This window comes from Pseudoliparis swirei, chromosome 10, assembly GCF_029220125.1.
Source record: "Pseudoliparis swirei isolate HS2019 ecotype Mariana Trench chromosome 10, NWPU_hadal_v1, whole genome shotgun sequence".
Taxonomy (NCBI): Eukaryota; Metazoa; Chordata; class Actinopteri; order Perciformes; family Liparidae; genus Pseudoliparis; species Pseudoliparis swirei.
The window spans coordinates 3922238-3944503 of NC_079397.1; the positions used below are offsets into that span (position 1 = coordinate 3922238).

The 22266-nt window shown below is 44.5% G+C and overlaps 1 protein-coding gene across 3 annotated transcripts; it reads right to left on the minus strand.

Moving 5' to 3' along the window:
• Positions 1-211: 211 nt before the first annotated feature.
• Positions 212-19026, minus strand: igf1 (insulin-like growth factor 1). Of its 3 annotated transcripts, none has more exons than XM_056424881.1 (6): positions 14727-14962; positions 14180-14216; positions 12876-13035; positions 5432-5688; positions 5152-5187; positions 212-3578 (listed from the first exon to the last, which is right to left on the minus strand). In XM_056424881.1, exons 3-6 carry the CDS (start codon positions 13027-13029, stop codon positions 3519-3521), a joined length of 507 nt encoding a protein of 168 aa, XP_056280856.1. In that variant the 5' UTR covers positions 13030-13035; positions 14180-14216; positions 14727-14962; the 3' UTR covers positions 212-3518. The 3 variants fall into 3 exon arrangements, with proteins under 3 accessions (XP_056280856.1, XP_056280857.1, XP_056280854.1); XM_056424882.1 differs by lacking the exon at positions 14727-14962 and adding an exon at positions 14356-14687; XM_056424879.1 differs by lacking the exons at positions 14180-14216; positions 14727-14962 and adding an exon at positions 18535-19026.
• Positions 19027-22266: the final 3240 nt, after the last annotated feature.

Below are 22266 nucleotides of genomic sequence, written 5' to 3' on the forward strand. Positions count from 1 at the left end.
AATATCCTTTAAAAAAACAGAATGTTTGTAGTTTTTGCACAAATCTATGAAAATCAACACATTTAAATACCATTAACAGTATTTCTAGACCTAAAATCACGGTTTCTGATGCCGTCCTCCCTCAGTTTATTTTTATTTTCAATAAATAAGCAGGTAAATATGATATGTGCATGCTTGCATGACAAAAAAACACCCTCTCCAGACATGTATGTGATGTTGACAAGTGGTTTATTCAGCAGGAATTGGTGAACAATTTGTCAGAATATGTTTTCTACAGAAGGCAGTCGAGCACCATAAATAACAGCGCTGTAATCAAACAGTTTCTTGGACAGTGAGCTTCAAGCGGGGCTTCGTTGTCTTTGGTTTTGTGCTGTACGTCTGAACGTCTGGGAGGACCAGCGTTGTTCCAGAGTTGTCGACTGATTATACAATCTGTAGACACCAAAGTATTGTCATACAAAAAACACACTTTTTTTTTTCAATATACATATACATGTGAAAAGAGGTTTTGATTCGGAAGGATGCAAACAAATGTTTCAGGTCAAAATAAATTAAGCTAAGAGTTCTAACAAATTAAAAGTTTGACTTCATTAGCGTTAAAAAAAAAAGCACAATAGTTGGACATTTATGCTGAATTTCACTCTTTTTTTTTTAGTTTTCATGTGGATTGCCAAGATACCGTCAACAGCGACTGTACATTTTAATTTACTGGACACATTTATTTTAAACTATTCATTATAAGCAGCACACACGGGTATATTGCTCGAAATCGTGAGAAAAAACTTAGTAGTTTCTATCTATCGTGTATATTTTGTTCCTGTGAAATGTGTGGGACGATACATCCATTCATTTAGACAGTGAAACTGTTTTCATATTTAAAATTTTGGTATTGTAATCGTAATAAAATACCTCAGCTAACGTCCGAAGTACATATGACGCAACGTCTACGGCCTGCTGTGATTGGTCGAGACTCCATCCACGATAATACCGTAATTAATGTGCCGTTTAATTTAGTTTGTTTTTGGAAAGGGGAACGATTGTTTTGTCTTTATTGTGTATACAAATTGTAATTTGAATAATAAAAAATACAAGTTAGGCAAATATATGTTTTCCCATTCCCCTCCCCCTCTATATATATTGATATTGTCTTGTAGTCACGTTTTTTGGCTCACACCAGCTGATGGAAACGTGCCTTAATTCTTATTTTATTTTGAATAGAAATTTTAAATATTTGCTTGAAAATGTAGGCAAATTCAATATTCAATGTTCCTGTAATTACTGCTTGTAGCCACAGGGGCCGCTGTTCGGCAGAAGTTACGTAGTCTCGCATTAAGTGTTTTTTTAATAATCAATACATAATAATATCTTCTTTTGGAGATACATGGAAATATAGAATCACATAAATTCCTATTCCAGCCTCAAGGGGCAAAGCTGGAGGAACTTTAGCAGTAATATTTAAACAATAAAAATAGCGGTACATGACTCAAGAGAATCTTGGGAAATGAAGGCAAATTCAATATAATATTCTCCTGTAATTACCACTTGTAGCCACATGGGCCGCTGTTCAGCAACAGTTGCGTAGTCTCGCATTAAGTGTTTTTAATAATCAATTCCGTGGCTTCCAGCGAGGTGTGTGTACACACACACACACTCGCGCGCACACACACACATCAGGACAGACGATAGCAAACCATGACCTTTAACAATCTCAATACAATTGGAAGAATCACAGTTCAAAGTACTCTTGTCAAGTTATTTGGCAGAAGGGATCTATATTGAGAAAATAATTCAAACACAGTAGAAAAAATAGCGTTTTTGCCTAACAACGTGGTGTTATCTCGTTTTTTTTAAAATCTCCATGCATTCACAGATTTCACACAGATACATTTACTCGCTTACACTACGACCTTATTGAGACGGCTTTACAAATAAAAACACTATTAAAATGGTGGCTTGCCAGGCTGTGCGAAAGGGAAGACCTCCAATGTAAGCCCTGCCATCTCTTGCAAGTAACAAACTACAAAATAGCACCATTATACAGTGGAAAGGATTCTTAATACAGTTTTGTTATATGAAACCGTCATGTACAATGAATGATAGTAATGCATAGGTTAACATAAATGGGAGTACTGTTTGATTATACACAGGCGGAGGAGGCGACGGATGAGATGTCTCGGTTGGTTTGTGCGATTTTTAAAAAAGACCGTAAATCCTTTTAAATTTTTTTGGTGAAGCTTGAACAAACAAGCCGACTTCTCAGAACCGGCTTTCCGCGAGTCGTGTTTGTGTGCGCTCGACTTTGCTCCTCGCGGGTTACGCAACTCCGGTTGACACTGTGGTTACGTCGTGCCGTGTATGGCGTCTACCGGGAAGTCATTTAAATGCGTTGCATTTACCAAAATCTGTCTTTGATTCGTCCGGTGGACTCTAAAAAAGTTCGCAGCCTCCCTAAACTAACAAAATATAAACTTCCTACGCTACGTGGCGATCGCTTCTTCTTTTTTTTTGCTTTACGCCGTCTGAACGAACATGTTGCCGAGTCTTTAAGAGAACCTTTTCAAGCACCTGTCAAGCACCTGTCAAGCACTTGCGGTGACCTTGGACGCGGGCCTCCACTCAGACTCCAATGTTGATCCCCGGTTGCCGGGTAGTTTTGGCGGCTTTGTGCCAAACGTACTTTGAATCTACTGAATGATCGATTTCTGACGAAGCAGCACGAACTGACTGATTTCGATTTATCTTCTGGTTTTATTTGTGTCTCTTGTTTGTTGTACTTCCAACCTGTCCTAAAAAGAAAAGCCACCTTTAATAACGGTGCTTGAACGTAGACTCAAATCCCCAGGTTCTCAACACGAGGTCTACGAGGGGGTTTGGATCAATGAAGTCAATGAAACTCAGGGTAAAATATCTAAAACAATGTTTAAAGTCTGATCACGATCGACCTGGTCTTTGTCCTTTTTAAAGCAAACTTTATTTTACTTATTACGAATATCCTGGGTACCGCGAGACGCAAAAAGACAAACTGCGGTAGTAACCGGTACACGGTGTCCCGTCTTACCAAAGTGAATGAATCCACTCTCTAAAAAAAAAGAGTACAAATATTTACCCCCCTGCAAAGTCCAGGGGACAGGACACTCGTTCTCAACCACAGCCTGGACCCCCCCTCTCTGATTGGTCCATTCCTGGAGCCCGGGGGGCGCTGCAGCTCCCACGCGGAGATGCGTTAAGCTCTTGTTCGCGTCTCGTTAGCTAAACTAATCGGCTACGTTGCATTTACAAAGAATTCCTCCCGATATGGAACGGCGCAGTGTATAAAATAATCACAAGATCCCTCATTTAAAACCCTAACAACACCACTCGGCTCTCAGGTTTCACTCATTTTGGAGAGATTTTTTAACCTTTGCTAACATCCTCTTTGTTTTAGTTTTAGGGCGAACCATTCAAGGGGGGGGGGGGGGTAAGGCCACGCCCTTCTCTCCTCCCAAGTCGCCGGACGTTTGTCCATTCGCTTCCCTTCCCTACATTCGGTAGTTTCTGCCCCCCATGTTGCCTCGACTTGAGTTTTTCGGATGCACGTCCTGCAACAAAAGAAAAAACACATGTTAGCTACGTAGCGGAGACACCGCAGGGCAAAGCACGCTATGACGCAACGTCTACGGCCTACTGTGATTGGTCGAGACTTCATCCACGATAATACCGTAATAAATGGTGTTTTATTATATTTTTTGGAAAGAGGAACAATTGTTTAGTCTTTATTGTGTATACAAATTGTAATTTGAATAATAAAAAATATAATCACGTTTCTCGACTCACACCAGCTGATGGAAACGTGCCTTAATTCTTATTTTAATTTGAATGGAAATTGAAAAAGGACCCCCCCCCCCCCTATATACAGGACTGTCTCAGAAAATTAGAATATTGTGATGAAGTTCTTTATTTTCTGTAATGCAATTAAAAAAACAAAAATGTCATGCATTCTGGATTCATTACAAATCAACTGAAATATTGCAAGCCTTTTATTCTTTTAATATTGCTGATTATGGCTTACAGCTTAAGAAAACTCAAATATCCTATCTCTAAATATTAGAATATCATGAAAAAGTATACTAGTAGGGTATTAAACAAATCACTTGAATTGTCTAATTAACTCGAAACACCTGCAAGGGTTTCCTGAGCCTTGACAAACACTCAGCTGTTATAAATCTTTTTTTACTTGGTCTGAGGAAATATTAAAATTTTATGAGATAGGATTTTAGAGTTTTCTTAAACTGTAAGCCATAATCAGCAATATTAAAAAAAATAAAAGGCTTGCAATATTTCAGTTGATTTGTAATGAATCCAGAATGCATGACATTTTTGTTTTTTTAATTGCATTACAGAAAATAAAGAACTTTATCACAATATTCTAATTTTCTGAGACAGTCCTGTATATTGATATTGTCTTGTAGTCACGTTTTTTGGCTCACACCAGCTGATGGAAACGTGCCTTAATTCTCATTTTATTTTTAATGGAAATTTAAAATATTTGACTGAAATTAAGGCTAATTCAATATTCTATATTCCTGTAATTACCGCTTGTAGCCACAGGGGCCGCTGATCGTCAGAATTTACGTAATCTCGGATTAAGTGTTTAAAAAAATAATCAATACATAATAATATCTTCTTTTGGAGATAAATGGAAATATCGAATGACATAAATTCCTATTCCAGCCTCAAGGGGCACAGCTGGAGGAACTTTATGAGTTCAAAGAGTTGAGCGGTGACGCTCGCCAGTGTCAGTCAGTTACGGCGAGACGCCACAATGTCAGCGCTTAATGTAGAGGAGCAGAGTGGAGACTCTGGGGAGCGGGAGTGCCACTGGGTCTACCACGGAAACCACTTAGTTCCTTCTCCTCGCTAATGGTTTTCCTTTTTTTTAAGAGAGAGAGAGAAGGGTAAAAAGCGCACCGGTCGAATCTTAAAAGGTTCGCTCTCTCCCCCGAAGGTCGGAAACAGAGGACGCATTTAGACCCTCGAGCTTTACTTTTTTGAGATTACGATTTTGGGGATTTTTCTCACTCCTGATCGGTGATTGTATTATTTTTTTGGGAGATTTGAATAACGTAATGAATAAAAGAATGACCATAAAATGAAATAAAGAAGCATGCATACCTTGAAGGATGAATGACTATGTGCAGGTAAAGGTCTCTGCGGGAAGAAAAGGAAAACACTTCAATCGGATGCATTGGATGAACCTACTGACCCCTTAAAGACGTCAAACACGGTTAAACTACTGGCCTGTATATGTTTTATCAATTAGTGAGGTTTGGTTCTCGGACATAAAGCTCTCAAATAAACACATTTAATCCAAATAAAACTGTCAAACGACAAAAAACAAACAAAAGTCCATCCTTCTCTCGTTATTCTAACGTAGTGGGATGTGTGTGTTCACCTTCTTGTTTTTTGTCTTGTCCGGCTGCTGTGCCGTCCTACGCTCCGCGCTCCTGTCCACCTTGTGGCCGGCGGCGGCGGCGGCGCTGACCTTCGGCGCCCGGTCCGTGTGGCGCTGTGCGCGGACGGACCTGGCGGCCTTGCTGGTCTTGGGAGGCGCGCAGTACATTTCCAGGCGCCGCAGCTCGCAGCTCTGGAAGCAGCACTCGTCCACGATGCCGCGGGACCGCCGCGCGTTGGGGCCATAACCTGGTTTACCTGAAGAAGAGGAGGAGGAGGAGGAGGTAATTACAAAGGGCCTCAGGCAATAGAGCTTTGAAGCACCTAGACTTACATCGGGAAAGAGACGACTTTCATTTTGAGGTGAATCAACTAGTACAGGAGCGTCAAACTCATTTCCCCCGTGGGCCACATCTGCATCATGGCCGCCTCTTAAAGGGCCGGTGTAACAGAAGTATATAAACGTATAAACTACTCCCCAACTTATTGTTAAATAACTAGGGTTAGTTTACGTAAGTGCAAGAGCGTGACGCTGAGACGAAAGAAAAGTCTGGAACTAACATTTTCTTCGGATTTGCAGGAAAATGCCATTTCAGTGTCGTGGAAGATATTTTCATATTGTAGTTAATAGACTCAAAATCTACCGCTCTGACTCCACAGATAAACACCAGCAGCCGTAATCACATGCATTTCGCCGCTGTATAATTTAAAACGTATCACATTGCACACGATGGACCCTTTTCTGCAGCTGCTTCCCTGTAAAAAAAAAGAAAATTGAGAACATCCCACTCAGCCATTTTGGCCCCGGGTATCTTTTTACACTGCGGCCCGGCCGGTGAGGGTCCAAACCACCGGGCCCCTCTGAGGGGCCTCCATCCCAAAAAACCTGCAGAAAACAGCCGAGGGCGGCGCTTCTGAGGGCCGCGCCCCTCGTCGGCCGTTCATTCACAATTTTCCGATCGCACCGCGAGTGACGAGCGGGGACGTCGCGTTGGAAACCTCGAAAAGAAAAAAGGGCCAGAACATTATTGTAAAGGTGCGATACGCGGCTCGTCGACTCGCCGACCACATCGGGTTACCGTCACGCCAACACTCACTTCCTTTTCTTACCCCCCCACCCCGTGAAACCCCTCTTTTGGTGGCCCTAGCCTCTCCATTAACAATTCCCTGCCCACCTCGAGCAGCACGGCGTTGATGGGGCTATTCCCCGTTACCAAATAAAATAATAATAATTTAATATGGCATTTACAAGGAGGAAATGCCTTTCCCTCTCTCGGAGTTAACAGCTCTTGGCTCCGGAGCCTGCCAGTGCTGACAAAGTGCATTAACTCCTGCTCTCCGTCTGCCGCGTCCTGACAATGCCGAGAGCGCCTTCCATTCACAGAGAGCGCCTTCCATTCACAAACAGGCATCGCTTGCTTTTTTTTGCACGCTCAGGTATGAGAACGATGCTACAAATACACGGCGGCGCACCTGCATTATTTAGGCAGATTCACTCAAACAAAAATCATTTTTTTATTCATTTCAGCCACACCTTCTACTTATTTATCCCTCAGTCATCTGAACAACGCTCCGTCGGTGGGACCGGCCTCGGGCCGCGACTCCGCCGCCTGATGTGGAGTCATGCAGGAGGAAAATGACGATTATATAACGGCTGCTGAAAGCCCCAAAAGGGGCGTGGCCTCGCTGCCACGGCCTGTTTTCTTTTCCTTTCAATCCCTCCCAATAAAGCCTAAACAAATTAACATCCGCTATTATTCTGAAAATAGCTTTTGCACAAACAGCTGGAAGAGAGAGAAACATCAGCTGGCACCGGTCAGCAGCTCCGGGCAGGTTTTAATACACGCGTATAATACACACACGTATAATAATAATCAGGTCAAAAAGCTTTTTTGGAGGTTTTTAAACGCTCCGAGCCCCGCGGATATCTGCGGTAATCCCTCGTAAAGAGCGGTTTCCCGTGACTGTTGTTAAACACACGAGGGCCGGAGACGCGTTTCAGCTCAGATTAGAGAACGCGTGCGTCAGCGATTCGGCCGCCGTGACGAGGCCGAGGGCAACAAGTCCAGAGGGTTTTCTGGGGGGGGGTTTGTTTGTGTTTCGTGGCAAAAAGCACGAGGAACCGACGGCTGATCCGCTTCGAGAGCGGTAACATAGAGGAACACGCCAAAGAAGAGACTGTGAATGAGAAGGTTACCCGCCACAGGATTCAGACGCAGTTCAAAGAGGTTCCTCATTTGCTTCTTTGCCTGATTTCATATCATCAGCACGCCGCTGCTGCCGCTTCATCGCCGTGGTTACTTTACGGCTTCTTCAGGAACATCAACTAAGTCAAACAACACATAAAGCACCACCAACACGTCTCCTGGTTGCACTTTTACATCGCAGTCAACGCTGCGCGAAAATGGCACGCGAAAAAAAGAGAGGGCGCCTTTCTCCCAGCATGCAACAGGACTGACGTCTCCTCTCTTTATCCGTATGTTCAGGATGTTTTAGGCGAGACGATGAAATCGGAGTAAAAGACGTCACTCGGTGACGATCCTCCGATCGTCTTAACGCGGCACACGCGACACATCCGTCCACCGCGTGCATCTGACGTCACCGGCCGACCTCGACGGTGATGTCATAACGCACGGTGGCAAAAGTCGTCTTTTTTTTCTCGCCCGAACTCTCGCTCAAGTGAACCCGACGTGACCTGCAGGAGGTTCCGCGAACCGTCTTTCAAGTGCTCGGTTCTCCTGGGGATGTGACGGAGAACCGATGTCGACCCGCCACATCAAAGCGCTGACTCAGCGTTTCATCCGACGCCACCGAAAAAAGGAGGCGGAGGAGAAGGAGAAGAAGAAGAGCCTCTTGGACTCTTGGATTCTTGGAGGCCGCTCCGCCGCCGCTCTTCCTGCAAAGTGTCAGGCGGTTTTACGGCCGTGCCGGGACCGCCGCCTGAGTGCTGGAAACTATAACCCTCTTTATCACCGGGATCATGAGCAGTTTACGGCGGGAGCACGGAGTGTTCCTCGTTTTACTGCGCCGCTGGAACGCTCCCCAAACACACCGCACCAGATTGAGGTGTCACGGTGCTGTCAACGTGGATCGAAAAAAATCATGAGAAATGACGGAAAAATATGAAAAATAAATCACTCCGTGGGGCGTTCAGGAACCTCATGATTCACACACTCCAGGGGAGTTTCTATCTATTTCTCTCTGTGCTTAAAACACATTGTTTTGTCATTTTATTGACAGGTGTGGAGTCAAAACGCTCCAGGCTGCTGCAGAGGATCCTCTGGCGTCCCCGAGAAAGATGAAATGATCTTAAAAGGTTAATTAAGTGCCAAAGAACTCGGCGTGCCCGGCCCGACTGACACCATGCAGAGGGCCCGTGAGACGGCGTCCTCGTCTCTGCTTGTGTTGGACCGGCGGCAGCAGAGCGAGTTCTAGTGATTCATCGCCTCGGGATCCTCCGGTTCCTCTCCAGCTGGAAGAAGACACGAAAGAAAACGTACGAGGATACCTGGGAGGAGGAAGAAAGAACGAGAGAGAAAAGGCTCCACGATGTCGACCGTGAACCCGATGACCTGTGTGTGTGTGTGTGGGGGGGGGGGGGGCTAAACTGATGGAGAGTGGCTCGGTGTCCTCGAAATACCCCGAGGCTCAGATTCACCCGACGTACAGATGGAAATCTGCAGGGCGCCTCGCCTGTTCCTCTTCTCCTCTTTTCATGAAACGCCTCTTTGTGTTTTCTTCTTTTTTTTTTCCAGGCGAGTCGGCGAGTCGTTCTTTAAGTTCGGGTCGTAATGGGAAGACGACACCTTTTTTCTTCTTCTTTTCTTCTTCTTCCCGGTGATGGAGAGGACACAGGAGGTCTTTCTCTGTCCAGATCTCAGGCGGCTTCCGCTGTGTGTTCAGGTCCAGTGTAAAGCCATGGGGGGGGGGGCGGGCCCTGATCATCCTGTAATCCACATAATCCTCTGCTGCTGAGGGACAAGGCTGAGCTGTGTGTGTGTGTGTGTGTGTGTGTGTGTGTGTGTGTGCACATTCCGCCTCCCTGCAGCTCCAGTAAGTGGCTTTGAATACAAAATGTACAGAGACCCAAAATCACTGCTCAGGAAGTCCCATCAATTTTTCAATGTTTTCGTTCCAGCTTCAGTTTCCGTGGCGACAGAATGAGCCCAAAAAACCCCACGTCTCATAATTTGTGTGTACCAGCAATTGATAAACTCCTGGGCCAAAAAATGATGGATTGTGAGAATTTGCCCTTCATTCACAGCTATCAACCGTAAGAATATATAAATATATATATACATATGTAAATAAATGTGAATGTTTGAGCATGAACTGATAAAATATGAAGTGGCGGAGGACTGGGAGCCGCTTAGCTCTCACACTTTGGTGAAAAAGCTCCCACAATAAACGTGATTCTGCAAAGCGCTGCAGAGACAACTGAGGAGTTCTAGGTCAGGCTAATAATTGGAAAAACTGACTCCGGTGGCGTGTGTGTTTTTTCTTCTTCTTCTTCTGTTTCATAGACTGCAGTTTGTTTCATTGCCTTAAAAAAACAAAAAAAAGATTTCCACCAACTAGTATTTAGTATTTCTGTCAGGCGCTGGAAACCAAGCGTGCTACTTTACTGGTGGCATGTGTGTCAGGTGGATTGGCAAAAAGCGCCGCGTCAGCACTGGAAACACCACCCCGCCGTCGCAACACATTATCAATCAGGCGGCTGCCAAGTTCAACACGGGCCAGACCGGAGGGGAAGTGTTCAGGGAGAGAGAGGGAGAGAGAGAGAGGGGGGGGGGGGGCGCAGAGGAGAGTCGCCCCCCGAATGGATCCTCCAGACGTGATCACGCAAAAAAAAAAAAAAACGTCGCCGGCAAGGAGACGACGAAGAGAATACGCTAATAAGCTAACGCGGGAAAGACAAACACGTTGCCCCCCCCCCCCCCCCCCCCCGGACCGCGAAAAAAAGGTCTGTTCCCGTTTAAGGAGGCGGAGTCACGAGATACATTTGGCCTCCGTCCAACGTGTTCTCACGAGATGAACGCGGACGCCGGCGTCCGTTCTCCGGACGCCCTCCAACATCTCGCCGCTCGGGAAACCTTCAAACCGAGATACGAACCGAGCGTCCCACGGGACCCTGAACGCGTCATTTACTCAGAGGAGCGGTCCAACGTAAAGAGAACACGGCCTTTTCTTGTCTTTTTTTTTTTGGCAAAGCGAAGTGCTGCAGCGGAGGGAATCCAGAGACCCGACACACACAAAGAGGTCTTAACTGGCAGAAAGCCGCTCCGCAGCGGGCCGGCGCTGCCAGGCGGCATCTGGAGGAACAACTCGCAGCTTTGCACTAGCAGCTTGGCGAGAGAAGTCTCTGGCACACAGAGGGCCCCCGCTGCAGTGATGTGGACTGGCCCTGGAAAAGCTGCGTGGAGGGGGGGGGGGGGGGCAGCAAGGTGCACGGTGACACGACCTCCAGACGGGAACGTTGGTCTCGGATGATTCTGCAAAAAGAACTTTTGGATAACGGCTTGATGACCTTTTGGAACCGTTTTATAAGTGGGACATAGTTATGGGGGGGGGGGGGCATGGAGGTTTTTGGGTGTGAGTGTGACGCATGAACTGGTGAAACACACGTTCACAATCACACACCCTTACTTTCCCCTCCGGCTACATGCAGCAAACACCACGGTCTTTGTCGTCCTTTTTATAAAAATCATTCAACGTGAACCGAGATGGAGGCCCAGAGGTCAGGTGGTCCAGGCCCGAGAGGTTTGGAGGTCCAGGCCCGAGAGGTTTGGAGGTCCAGCCCCAGAGGTCTGGAGGTCCAGGTGTACCCGGGTCTATTGAACGCTGCAGGAATAAGTCCTTGTCATCATATTTGCAATTCCGGTTTCCCTCGTCTCGAAGTCAATCTTTTTTTGGGGTTTAGATTCTTGAAATAAGTTCTCAGGTTAAAACAAGAGATCCAAAAAGGAGACAACCCATTGGATGCTTTGTTGGTACCAGGAGGTGTATCAAACCACTCCAGGTTCAGATCGAGGCAAAAGCAATCAATTACTGGAAGAGGGAGCGCTCCGCAGATCCTGCCGATTTCCCACAGAGAAATCTTATATCTTCTTTTCTTTTTGAAACTGGCAGCCGACAAAGTCCACCACATGTGGAAAAGCTTTCGCGACTTTGTGGACCGAAACCAAACCATTAATAATGGATTTGTTATGTGAACACGGCGCACACGAGTCACCGGGACGGTCAGCTCATGTCGAAACGTTCAAATGGGCAGCACGGTGGCTCAGTGGTTAGCACTGTCGCCTCACAGCAAGAAGGCCCTGGGTTCGAATCCCGGTCGTCCCGGTCGTTCCAGGTCCTTTCTGTGTGGAGCGTGTTCTCCTCGTGTCTGCGTGGGTTTCCTCCGGGTACTCCGGTTTCCCCCACCATCATAAAGACATGCACCGCAGCCTCACCCCGGTTCGTGTGGATGTGAATGAATGTTGGTGGTGGGGGAGGGGCCGGAGGCGCTGATTGGCTGCCACGCTTCCGTCAGTCTGCCCCAGGGCAGCTGTGGCTACTGATGTAGCTTACCACCACCGGGACGACTGTGTGTGTATGACTACTGGACTCTGGACTCTGTAAAGCGACTTCGGGTGCCTTGAGAAGCGCTATATAAAATAAATGATTATTATTCTTATTATTATAAATGAGGGGTAAGGGGGGGGATGTGCGATACTCCTCCGGGACTAATTGGACTAATTGGCGGATGTCAGCAAAAAAAATAAACGTGACTAACGGGGAGAGACCTTTCAACGTCCCGCCGCTCGTCTCTGACAGAAGCGTCGGGATGTATACACGCGTCCCGAGAGAGGCCGGCGTTGCACCTACAACCTCGGCATAGAGCTCCATCTGCCCCGAGCTGCTCGAGGCGGCACAGGGTCGTGACCTTCACGGAAAAGAAGAAAACAAATCTGAGATTTAAATCCTGGATTGTTGGTGGAGGGTTTTCTTTGGGTTTCTTTCTCTTCTCTGGTGGAAAGAAGAAGAAAAAACCTCACTGCAACATTCACTTTCTCCTCCTCCTCCTCCTCCTCCTCCTCCTCCTTTTTTGGAGATAGTGAGCCAATTTCCACTTAAAGCCCTTTTCGCCCGATGCATGAAAATGAAATTAGCCACCAAACAGCAAATGGTTCATTATCAATGCTCCATATTTCATTTGGGTTCGCTCTGGGCTCATGTCCATCCACCAGAGTGGAGCACCAACACCAATATGCAGGGAGGGGGGGGGGGAGTAGAGGAGAAGATGTACAAGAGCAATGGATGAGGAAGAGGAAGAAGAAGAAAGGGAACATTGACGTAGGAGAAAGTCAAGACTTGAGATGTCAAAAGCGGCTGCTTCTTTATTTATGAGCTCGCTGGAGGTTGGAGAGCCAACAAGCTATGAATTAATAAAAAGGTGCACTTACTGAAATAGAAGCCTCTCTCCCCGCACACGAACTGCAGCGTGTCGACCAGCTCCGCCCCGCACAGGGTCTCCGGACCCGCCCTGGTTCCCGTCGGAGTCAGGCTGAGGACGCACAGCAGTAGTGAGAGGGCGCGGCTACAGGAGATACAGCACATCGCACACTGTGGGGGGAGAGAGGGGGGGGGGGGTAGCATTTACATGTTAAAGTTGTTTTAATTCACTTCAAAAATCACACGCTCCCATGTTACACTGCCGGGGGCAACGAGAGCACACACTCAGAAAAGTTTGACCATTGTCTACTCAATAAAATTAAGGCAACAAGTGACAATTAATATAATTGAATAGAATTTAATACTTCATCTTTGATTAAAAACTATTGATTTAATTAAGCAAATTTAAACAAAATATTAAATACAAATATTTTGGATTTACTAATAATATGGCAAATGTTGAGTAAATCCAAATCAATTATACAGGGTAAATGATTAATATTTACTAGGTATTCAAAAGAAAGTAATTTAGATATACCAAATAGCTGTGAAAAAGTAATTTAGATTTACTAATTATGTGGATGAAATTGATTTATATTTACTAAATATCTGGATAATACTGATTTATATTTACAAATTGTATGGGTGAAAACTATGCTATTTTTCTAAATATCTGGATAAGAATGATTTGGATTCAATAAATAAAATAAGTTACATCAACTCATAACTTGGAAGAATGTTCCTGAATTCAACACATTTAAACTGAAATTGTTATTTATCTTTACATAAATTAATTTTTCAAATCAACTTATAATTGGTACCACATGACTTAAAATCTATGTAAAGTTATTGATTGTCACTTTGTTGCCATATTTTTTAAATGTAGAATCTACTTAATATCATGCCTTCTTTTTGCAAGAATTTACTGAGGAGCAGTTAACAAATTACCACATTTAGGATAACAGCATGTAAACATTTATTTGTGCAACTTTGTTGACCATCTTTCAAAAACATTTGTGTAAAATGCCAAAATACAAAGAAAACCTGGTGTACACAAAAGAATCACAGCAGCAAGCCCTTCAAATGAGTATGACAAATTGGATGTTTCTGAACAACCCTGAATGGTAAATAACTGCAGCACTGAAACTCAGACAAAGCCTCGAAATAAATCATGTGACTGTAAACGCACTGTAAAAAAAAAAAACTCATTGGGTCCAGACTTAAGACAGGTGGGGACAGAATCTCATGCTGACATGATGTCCAGGAAACTGGAACTTAAGGCAGGAGTAGTCATCATTACTGCTTGAAGACTCACAGGTCAACCGGTTGTCTGTGGGCTGACATGATTCTCTCTACAGCCAGAAAAAAGACAAAACAGAAAAGATTAACAATAATATAACTTTAAATAGCATTTACAACATGACTAGGTTGTTTGAAAAATAACAATTTATTCTGTTGTTAAATTAACACACTGAACTTAAAACAACTTACTCCCGTTTATCCTTGACAACTTGTATCCGATCATGGGTCACACTAGCTAAACATTACCTCAGCTAACATGTGTAAAGTAAGCTAATGTTAGCTCGTTCAACACAGAAACCGACAACCTACGTTACATCGACGATGTTAAAGAAACGTGAAGACACTTAACCATCAGACAGCTAAGTTAACTTACTCTTGACGCCCAAGGCGACACAGAAATGCAGAACACCATGCCTCGAATACAAAAGTAGCTCCCCGCTAGCTCACACGAGGCTAGCTCAACTCCTCACCAGAGCCGAGTAGAAACCTCAAAGTGTCACTAACGTTGCCCGTTCAATACAACGTTACTCTCTGAAATTAAATTAAGTTGGCATTCTTACCTCAAGAAGAGATGCCATGTCAGGAGGCTGTCGTTCCCTCTGTGGCGTTTCCTGAGTCACTGAAGCCGGAGAGCAGCGCGCCGCTCAAACTGCGGAGAAGTGGCGCGAAACCGGGTTCAACAGTTCAATCTGCTTTGTTTGTGTTGATTGCTGTGATCAGACTGATCACTGACACCTGGCCTCTCCTTTGAACTCTCTCTCTCTCTCTCTCTCTCTCTCTCTCTCTCTCTCTCTCTCTCTCTCTCTCTCTCTCTCTCTCTCTCTCTCTCTCTCTCTCTCTCTCTCTCTCTGTTGGACGGGCTGTCTGTCTGTCTCTGTCTGTGCTGTTTTCTTCTCTAGTAACTAGATTCTTAGAATAATACAATAAAATAGTAGGACAGGATATATTACATTTAAGAAGTTAAATAATAAAGGAAATAAAAAATAATAAAAATGAAAGTAAATACAGTGTATCTAAGTGTATATAAAGTGAAAGTGGTGCAATGTTCATTGATGTTGTTCAATTTGAGGAGGATCTGGCCAGAGGTGATTTATTGTAAAGTCTAATAGTTGCCAGGAAGGTTCTCCTGTATCTGGAAGTTTCTCCTCTATCATGAATGTTCTCCTGTATCAGGAATGTTCTCCTGTTTGTCCTTGTGAAGCAGAGCTAAAGCAGTCTGTTGGAGAACGTGCTCCGCTGTCCCTGCAGTAGGTGGTGGAGAGGGTGGTCCGGTTCTCCAATATGGACAAACATTTCTTCATATCCTCCTCTCCGCCTGTTCCGGATAGTCCTCTTTGCCAATGATGGAGCTGGCCTTCCACACCAGTTTAGTGAGTCGGTTGGTTTTCTCCAGTTACAATGCTGCTCCCCCAGCAGAGTACGGAGAAGTCCAGAGCACTGGTCCAACAGACTGGTAGAACATCATAACTGAGATTTGTCATATATTACAAACATTTGAGGACTTGTGAACCTTTGAAGGAGTGCATTTTTTGTCTTCTCGGTTTTTAAACCACTACCAAGCAGGGATACTAAGTGCTAGATATTGCCAGCCGGTTGGGCCCCATTTGGGAGTAGTTACAACCTGGAAAAGAAAGCTAAGCTCTGACATGTTGAGAAAAAAAGAAGCTAAAATCAGCCCAAACTCTTAACAGGGTCTCAGATTTACAAAGCCACACACCCTCTTCAAGTCCTGGATTTCAGACAGCCAATTAACTATTGTGGGTGTTTTGGGGGAAATTTCACCCCATCACCTCATTGTAGGCCCTGTCCTGAGTGTTTGTGTTCAATCTTGGATATCCAGGACTAATATTAAGGAGATTATGACAATTTTTGCACTTGTCAAAAAATATGCGATTATAAGAGAATAAGGCCCAATTTGACCCTTTGGACCTTTTTGGGGACCCTTAACTTGCAGCTATCAGTCCCAAACTTTTGGGTATTCATATTCAGATGTCCTCTTTAAATCTGAAGAGGATCCACATATCTGAGTTGGTGGAAAAATTAACTAAAAGACTGGTTTTAAGGATTTTCCTCGTCAAGATTTTGAGGCGATTTCACCCCATGACCTCAATGTATTATATTTAGGTAAATATAATATGTAAGACAAATAGGAGGTTAAGGGTCAGTTGGCAGAGTAGTGTGTTTGTGTGTGTGTGTATGTGTGTATGCATGTGTGTGTTTAAATAGATGTTAGTGTTTCAGAATTTATTTTAATTCATTCATTATCAGTTCTGATTACAAATATTGGACACTGGACACAACAGCAAATACTCACGGTCGCCCTATAATGCTCCTCTAAAGAACAAGTATCAAAACTTATCATTATTTCTTCTACTTTGTACTCTTTAAAAAACTGCAATATGTCTATTGTAATGAAAAAGTGAATTTGTATGTCATTTAAGAAAACTGTAAAATGACTGTATTAATAATAGTCATTTTCTTTACAAAATGGGCAAAATGTTATTTTGTATTATTAGCATAATACTTAAATTAACAGTTGGGTTGTTAATTTACAGATAATGTCTGTAATTTCACCGAGTTTTGAATATAATTTTATTTAATCAATCCTGAAAGCTACCCTGAACCGGAGCAGGTTTGCCGTTCAGAGTAAGTTACCGTAACCTAGTTTGCTAAGAATAAATCCAGCTTTGTGTACCGGAAAGTCAGGTGTGGCGCAAATTCCTTGGGCGGAAGTGTACGGCGTTTAAAACTGAAGAGTTTCCATTGAGTAGAATTTATTAATTTTTCGACATTGTTGATTTTACTCATAAAATATGATTAAATTCTACTCAATGATTTTGAGCTGATATTATTCAAACAAAAATGAGTAAAATGCAATTGATAAATAATTCAAATTGTATTAAATCAACATAATAATATGCCAAACTCCACACACACATATTTTTTATGTAAAGGTTACTAGTATTTATTGAGTAAATATTAATTGAGCTCAGTCCCACTTTTTTGAGTGCACGTGGTGGCTCGGTGCCTTGCTCAATGACACGTCAGTGGTGGCAACTTTAAAACACGCGCCCCCCCCCCCCCCCCCCCCCATGCACATCAACATGGATGCCATGTTGCTTTCCTCTGGATTTGCAGGCTGTTCACAACTCAAAATAAAAAGGGGGGGGGGGGGAGATAAAAAATATGACATAAAAAAGGACACAGGTGGTGCAGAAGAGATTTAACATGAGTTTGGAGGGAAATGTATTAAATGTATTAAATGTGTTAAATGTGTTAAAATGTACTACATGTACACTTAGAGTCAGTCGGCTGAGCAGCTCTGGAGGCAGAGGAGCCAGATTGGAAACACACGTCCCTCCTGATCATCTCTCAGCCTCATGCACGTCCTCACCAGTTCATAACATTACAGATATAATCATTTAAAATTACAAATACATCTATAGTGAATCACCACGTGGTTAAAGCATCGGTTACGCCTCGTGCCAAACAACAGAAACCAGCTGTCGGCGCGTTATTACGCACAGAACTTAAACCAAAAGTGCTTCAAAACCTCCCCAAAAACAGCAGAATCAGAGATGCACAGCGCGCCAGAGCCTCGTGCACATCCAAGCTGGGAGATGGAAAACGGCTCTCCCGCCAAAACCCAGCCGAGGAAGCAGAATGGGCCAAATATACATAATAAAAAAGAAGAAACACGGGACGCTATCCATCTACATCACGACCCCCGACCACGCGCACCAAGTAGTTCATGTTAAGGCTCCTCTCTCTCCTCTCTCTCTCTCTCTCTCTCTCTCTCTCTCTCTATCTCTCTCTCTCTCCTAGCCACCTCAGGTTAGCATATTTAGCACTTCATAATGCAGACTCAGCAGTAATTACTTTTTAAAGTTGCAGAGAGATGCATTTGGGGACTTTTTCTCGGGGAGGAAAGAGCGCGGGACGCACATGAAGCTCTGAGAATGAGAACCCATTCATCCGCGCGCAGACACTCATGCACGAAGTACCAGAGAGAGAGCGAGAGAGAGAAACAACAAATGGTCAATTTAAGCAGAAGGTGGGAAATCTATTGTTATCTGTTGGAAAGAGAATACGTCATTAAAACACGCGCAGCTGCTCTTTAAATGCATTAAAAATAAAAATATACAAATCTGAATAAATCCACATTTCTCATGCATTTAAAAATGTGTAAAATATTCAAAGTGAAACAAGTGGCGTGTGGGTGTATGTGTGTGTGTGTGTGTGTGTGTGTGTGTGTGTGTGTGTGTGTGTGTGTGTGTGTGTCCCGAGGATGCTCTGTACAAAAAGAATGTAGTGCTCCTCGTGAAGGTGAGAATGTGTATAGTGTCAAAAGCAAAGCAGGTAAGTTACCTTGAAGGCATCACATAAATGCCACTGAGAGGAGAGAGCGCGAGACATCCCCACGGGTCCCCGCGAGACAAAGCCCGGCGAAAAGGAACTTGTTTGAAGTCATTAAAAAACGGGGGAGAAAGAGGATGAGATGCGGGCAATATCACATCTCAATATTCCGACTTTGTTCCATTGCGCAGGCTCGTTTTGGAGAAGTGAGATTTAGCGAACAGGAGACGGATTTAGAGAGAAAATCCCTCACATTTATCTACATTACACAGACATTTTCAACAGGAAACAGCTGGGGCAGCATTTGCCTCCTACTCGTCCTAAGTTATTCATTAAGGATTTTGGGCACATATTCAAATAACGTCATTTCTCCTCTCTTTCTTTTTTTCTTTTTTCTTTTTTTTCTTCTTCTTTTTTTCTTCTCGCGTTCTCAGAACGGGATTGAATTTTGATCTCTCTCTAAGACTTGGTTAGTAGTTCAGATCAAGACGAGAAAAAAAGAAGGGAAAAAAAGAAAAAAGCGTCGCCTGCCCCTGCAGCAGCAGCAGCTCACGCGCACGCGCACACACTACTCAACACGCCGGGGAGCTCGCGCAGGAGAAGTTAAAAGGCTGAATGGAGTTTTTTGTTGTTATGTGGCTGCTTGGTTGTTGTGCGTAATTTGGCACCGCGTAATTCAACAGTCTACCCAAATCTTATTCTATATGTGACATCCATTACAACCAGTCACCACTGAGCTGCTCACTGACCCAATACACACACATCACAACAAGGTGAATACATCAAGGAACTAAAGTGAAAGTTTAAAAAAGATATTTTTAAGAGCAAATATGAAGCAGAGATAAAAACGCCTCATCTGAAGTTCACCTTAAACTTTGTGCTTCTGCAGAATCGACTGAAGTCACTGAATGCATCCGAGGGACTGATGATGAAGATGAAGAAGACATTGATGTCACATGGTCATATTAAACCCTCCAAGAGTAAACTACAGGGAGACCGGCTGCTCCGTAAATAAGAGGTGGGCCCCAGTGTGAGAGCCACGTGGTGAAGTGAGGGCCCCGGTGTCACCCTGATACCATCCCATGTGACCCAAACACTCAACATGAGATCAGAGCTGTGACCCAATCAGAAAGCAGGACACCGGCGTGCTCGACCCCTGTGTGTGTGTGTGTGTGTCAGTGCCCTTACAGGTCCGAAGGGGGCCCGAGGCCAGAGCCGGGTCCAAGTGGGCCTAAACACCGGCCACAGGGGCCGCTCTGAACCACACAGCGATGTCACATAAGCAGCCGAGGCCACTGGGATTCAAACCGGTGGCCCCCAACACGAGGGCCCCGGGCTCCTCCAGGTGTCGCAAGTGAAATTCAAGGATTTTTTAGACTTTTGTCGAGTGTTTTTTGTTGCAAAATATTAAATAGTTTTATAAAAATGAGTGAATGTCGAGGACAGTTTGCGTTCTGTAATTTAAAACCCCGGGAAGAAGACGTCTCTTTGTTGTTTTTCTTCAAGAGTTTGACAGACAGACGGTTCGTCCAATCACCTTCTGAGAATTCTTTGTCAAACAAACAGGACTTTCACCCAGGAGGCCGCTGCTCGTGTCCCGAAAGTAAACATTGACTTGTTTCTTAAGAAAGTCCCTTGGTTTTTCTTTTTTTTTCTTTTTCTTCTGTGACAATAAATTGATTATATTTAGTTTTTTGGACTCAAAATAATCCTCAGATTTATCGACAACGTCAATAATTACAGTCGCCGCTCTACTTTACACAAAAAAATATATATCGTTGACTATTTCTTCCAGTTAATTCTCCATAAGTCAAATGTTTTAATTGGACATCTGGAGAATTGAGAATAATAATTTACTTTAAAACCATTCTGTAGAGTTTTTATAGGTTATATAGACTATATAATAATTATAGATGCGGTTTTGCTTGACCATCACAACACAAGAAATCCTCTGCATCCAACATGTCAGCTGGTCGGCCCGCGAGCTCGAGACCCGACAGCGTCTCCGGGCGGATTGCGTCATCATAAAATGAGGGGGAGGGAGGGGGGGGGCAAAGCTGCTTTCAGACCCCAGGGTGCTGTGACCTTGTTAGCGCCCTTAAGCCTCTCCGTCTTGGATGTGAACTCATCTCCTCTCTCGTTGACTCTTGACCCCGAGAAAAAAAAAGGCCGAAAAAAACCCAGACGCTGCAGCCCCTGAATGCGTCACGGCCGACGCTTCCTGTTATCACTGTGGTCTGCGCTGACGGGGATGTTTGGGCTTGTGCTGCACATCTGCTGATGCAGTAGTAGGAGGAAGAGGAAGAGGAAGAAGAAGAAGAAGAAGAAGAAGAAGAAGAAGAAGAAGAAGAAGAAGAAGAGAGGGGGAGAGGGGGGGAGGGGGTCACCTTCCCTTGTTCGCCGTCTCTAATATCCAGGGCTCTGTGCTGTCGTGGTGCCAGGTTTCTCTCTCTCTCTCTCTCTCTGTCTGTCTCTCTTTTCTCCTCGGTTGCAAGACTTTTGATGACCCCCCCCCCCCCCTGCAGCCTTGTCGAAGGAGAGGTCCGCCCCAGTGAACTCATTGACCAGGGAAAGACTTGTTTTCACTCCCTTCTGGAGGAGGAGGAGAAACCGTTTGTTCACTGTAAGAAAAGAGAGAAAGAGAGAAAGAAGTGCATCCCCATGAAGACGTGAGTTTTTCAAGAGGAAGGGTTTTATAAAACACGCCACCGGCACCGGGACAGTTCATGTCTTTTTTTACGGGGTGTTTTCTTGAATGCACTTCGCCGAGAGGGGGATCTGCCTTGAAAAGAAAACCTATGCAACAGATCTGGCAACGAGCAGCGTTATCCCCTTTCCCACGACTTGGAAGAATCTTTTACGCTATAACAAAATAGCAAGATAGCCATTGACAAAAACAGACACTTTTTGCAGTGTTAGCCCCCCCCCCACATACACACACACACACACACACAGAGGGAGACACGGACGGCGGCGCAGAATGCAAATGACCGAGAGGACATGAACGCGCCGCGGGAGGATGGAGGAAGGACCGCGTGTGTGGGGCTGGTACCCAAGATGGGAGGGAATGTGTGAGGCTGGGGATGTGTGAGCACACACACACACACACACACACACAGGGTTCACTTGAGGACACACGTGCACGCAGGCGCATGCACGTGCACACGCTTGATTAGAGCAGACCTCTATTCTCTTTCTGCGGGGGGGGGGGGGGGTCCAGCTCTCTGGGAGAGTTTAACTGCTTTTCATCAAGTGGACGATTTTTTAATAAATGTAACAGTTTCTCAGTCTCGGCGTGGAGGCCGTTACCATGACGACGACGTGACGTTCGTCTCGAGGAGCCGAATCAATGAAGTCCAGACGAAGCCGATCGGCTGCATTGATCAATTTATATGGAGAATGGATCAAAATACTGAACTGTCACCGAAAAGGTGTCATTATCATCCAATAGGGCGCTGTCATCATTGTAACGTGCACACTTTGTAACGTGCACTTTGTAACGTGCACTTTGTAACGTGCACACTTTGTAACATGAACACTTTGTAACGTGCACTTTGTAACGTGCACTTTGTAACATGCACACATTGTAACATGCACTTTGTAACGTGCACTTTGTAACGTGCACACATTGTAACATGCACTTTGTAACGTGCACACATTGTAACGTGCACACATTGTAACATGCACTTTGTAACGTGCACTTTGTAACGTGCACATTGTAACGTGCACACTTTGTAACATGCA

Coding starts and splice junctions, on each gene's coding strand:
- igf1 (XM_056424879.1), bottom strand. CDS start 18,582: ATGTCTCGCGCTCTCTCCTCTCAGTGGCATTTATGTGATGCCTTCAAG. Junction 5,689..12,875: donor GGAGAGAGGCTTCTATTTCA/GTAAGTGCACCT, acceptor CCTCTTCTTCAG/GTAAACCAGGTTATGGCCCC. Junction 3,579..5,151: donor ATAGTCATTCATCCTTCAAG/GTATGCATGCTT, acceptor CTTTTGTTGCAG/GACGTGCATCCGAAAAACTC.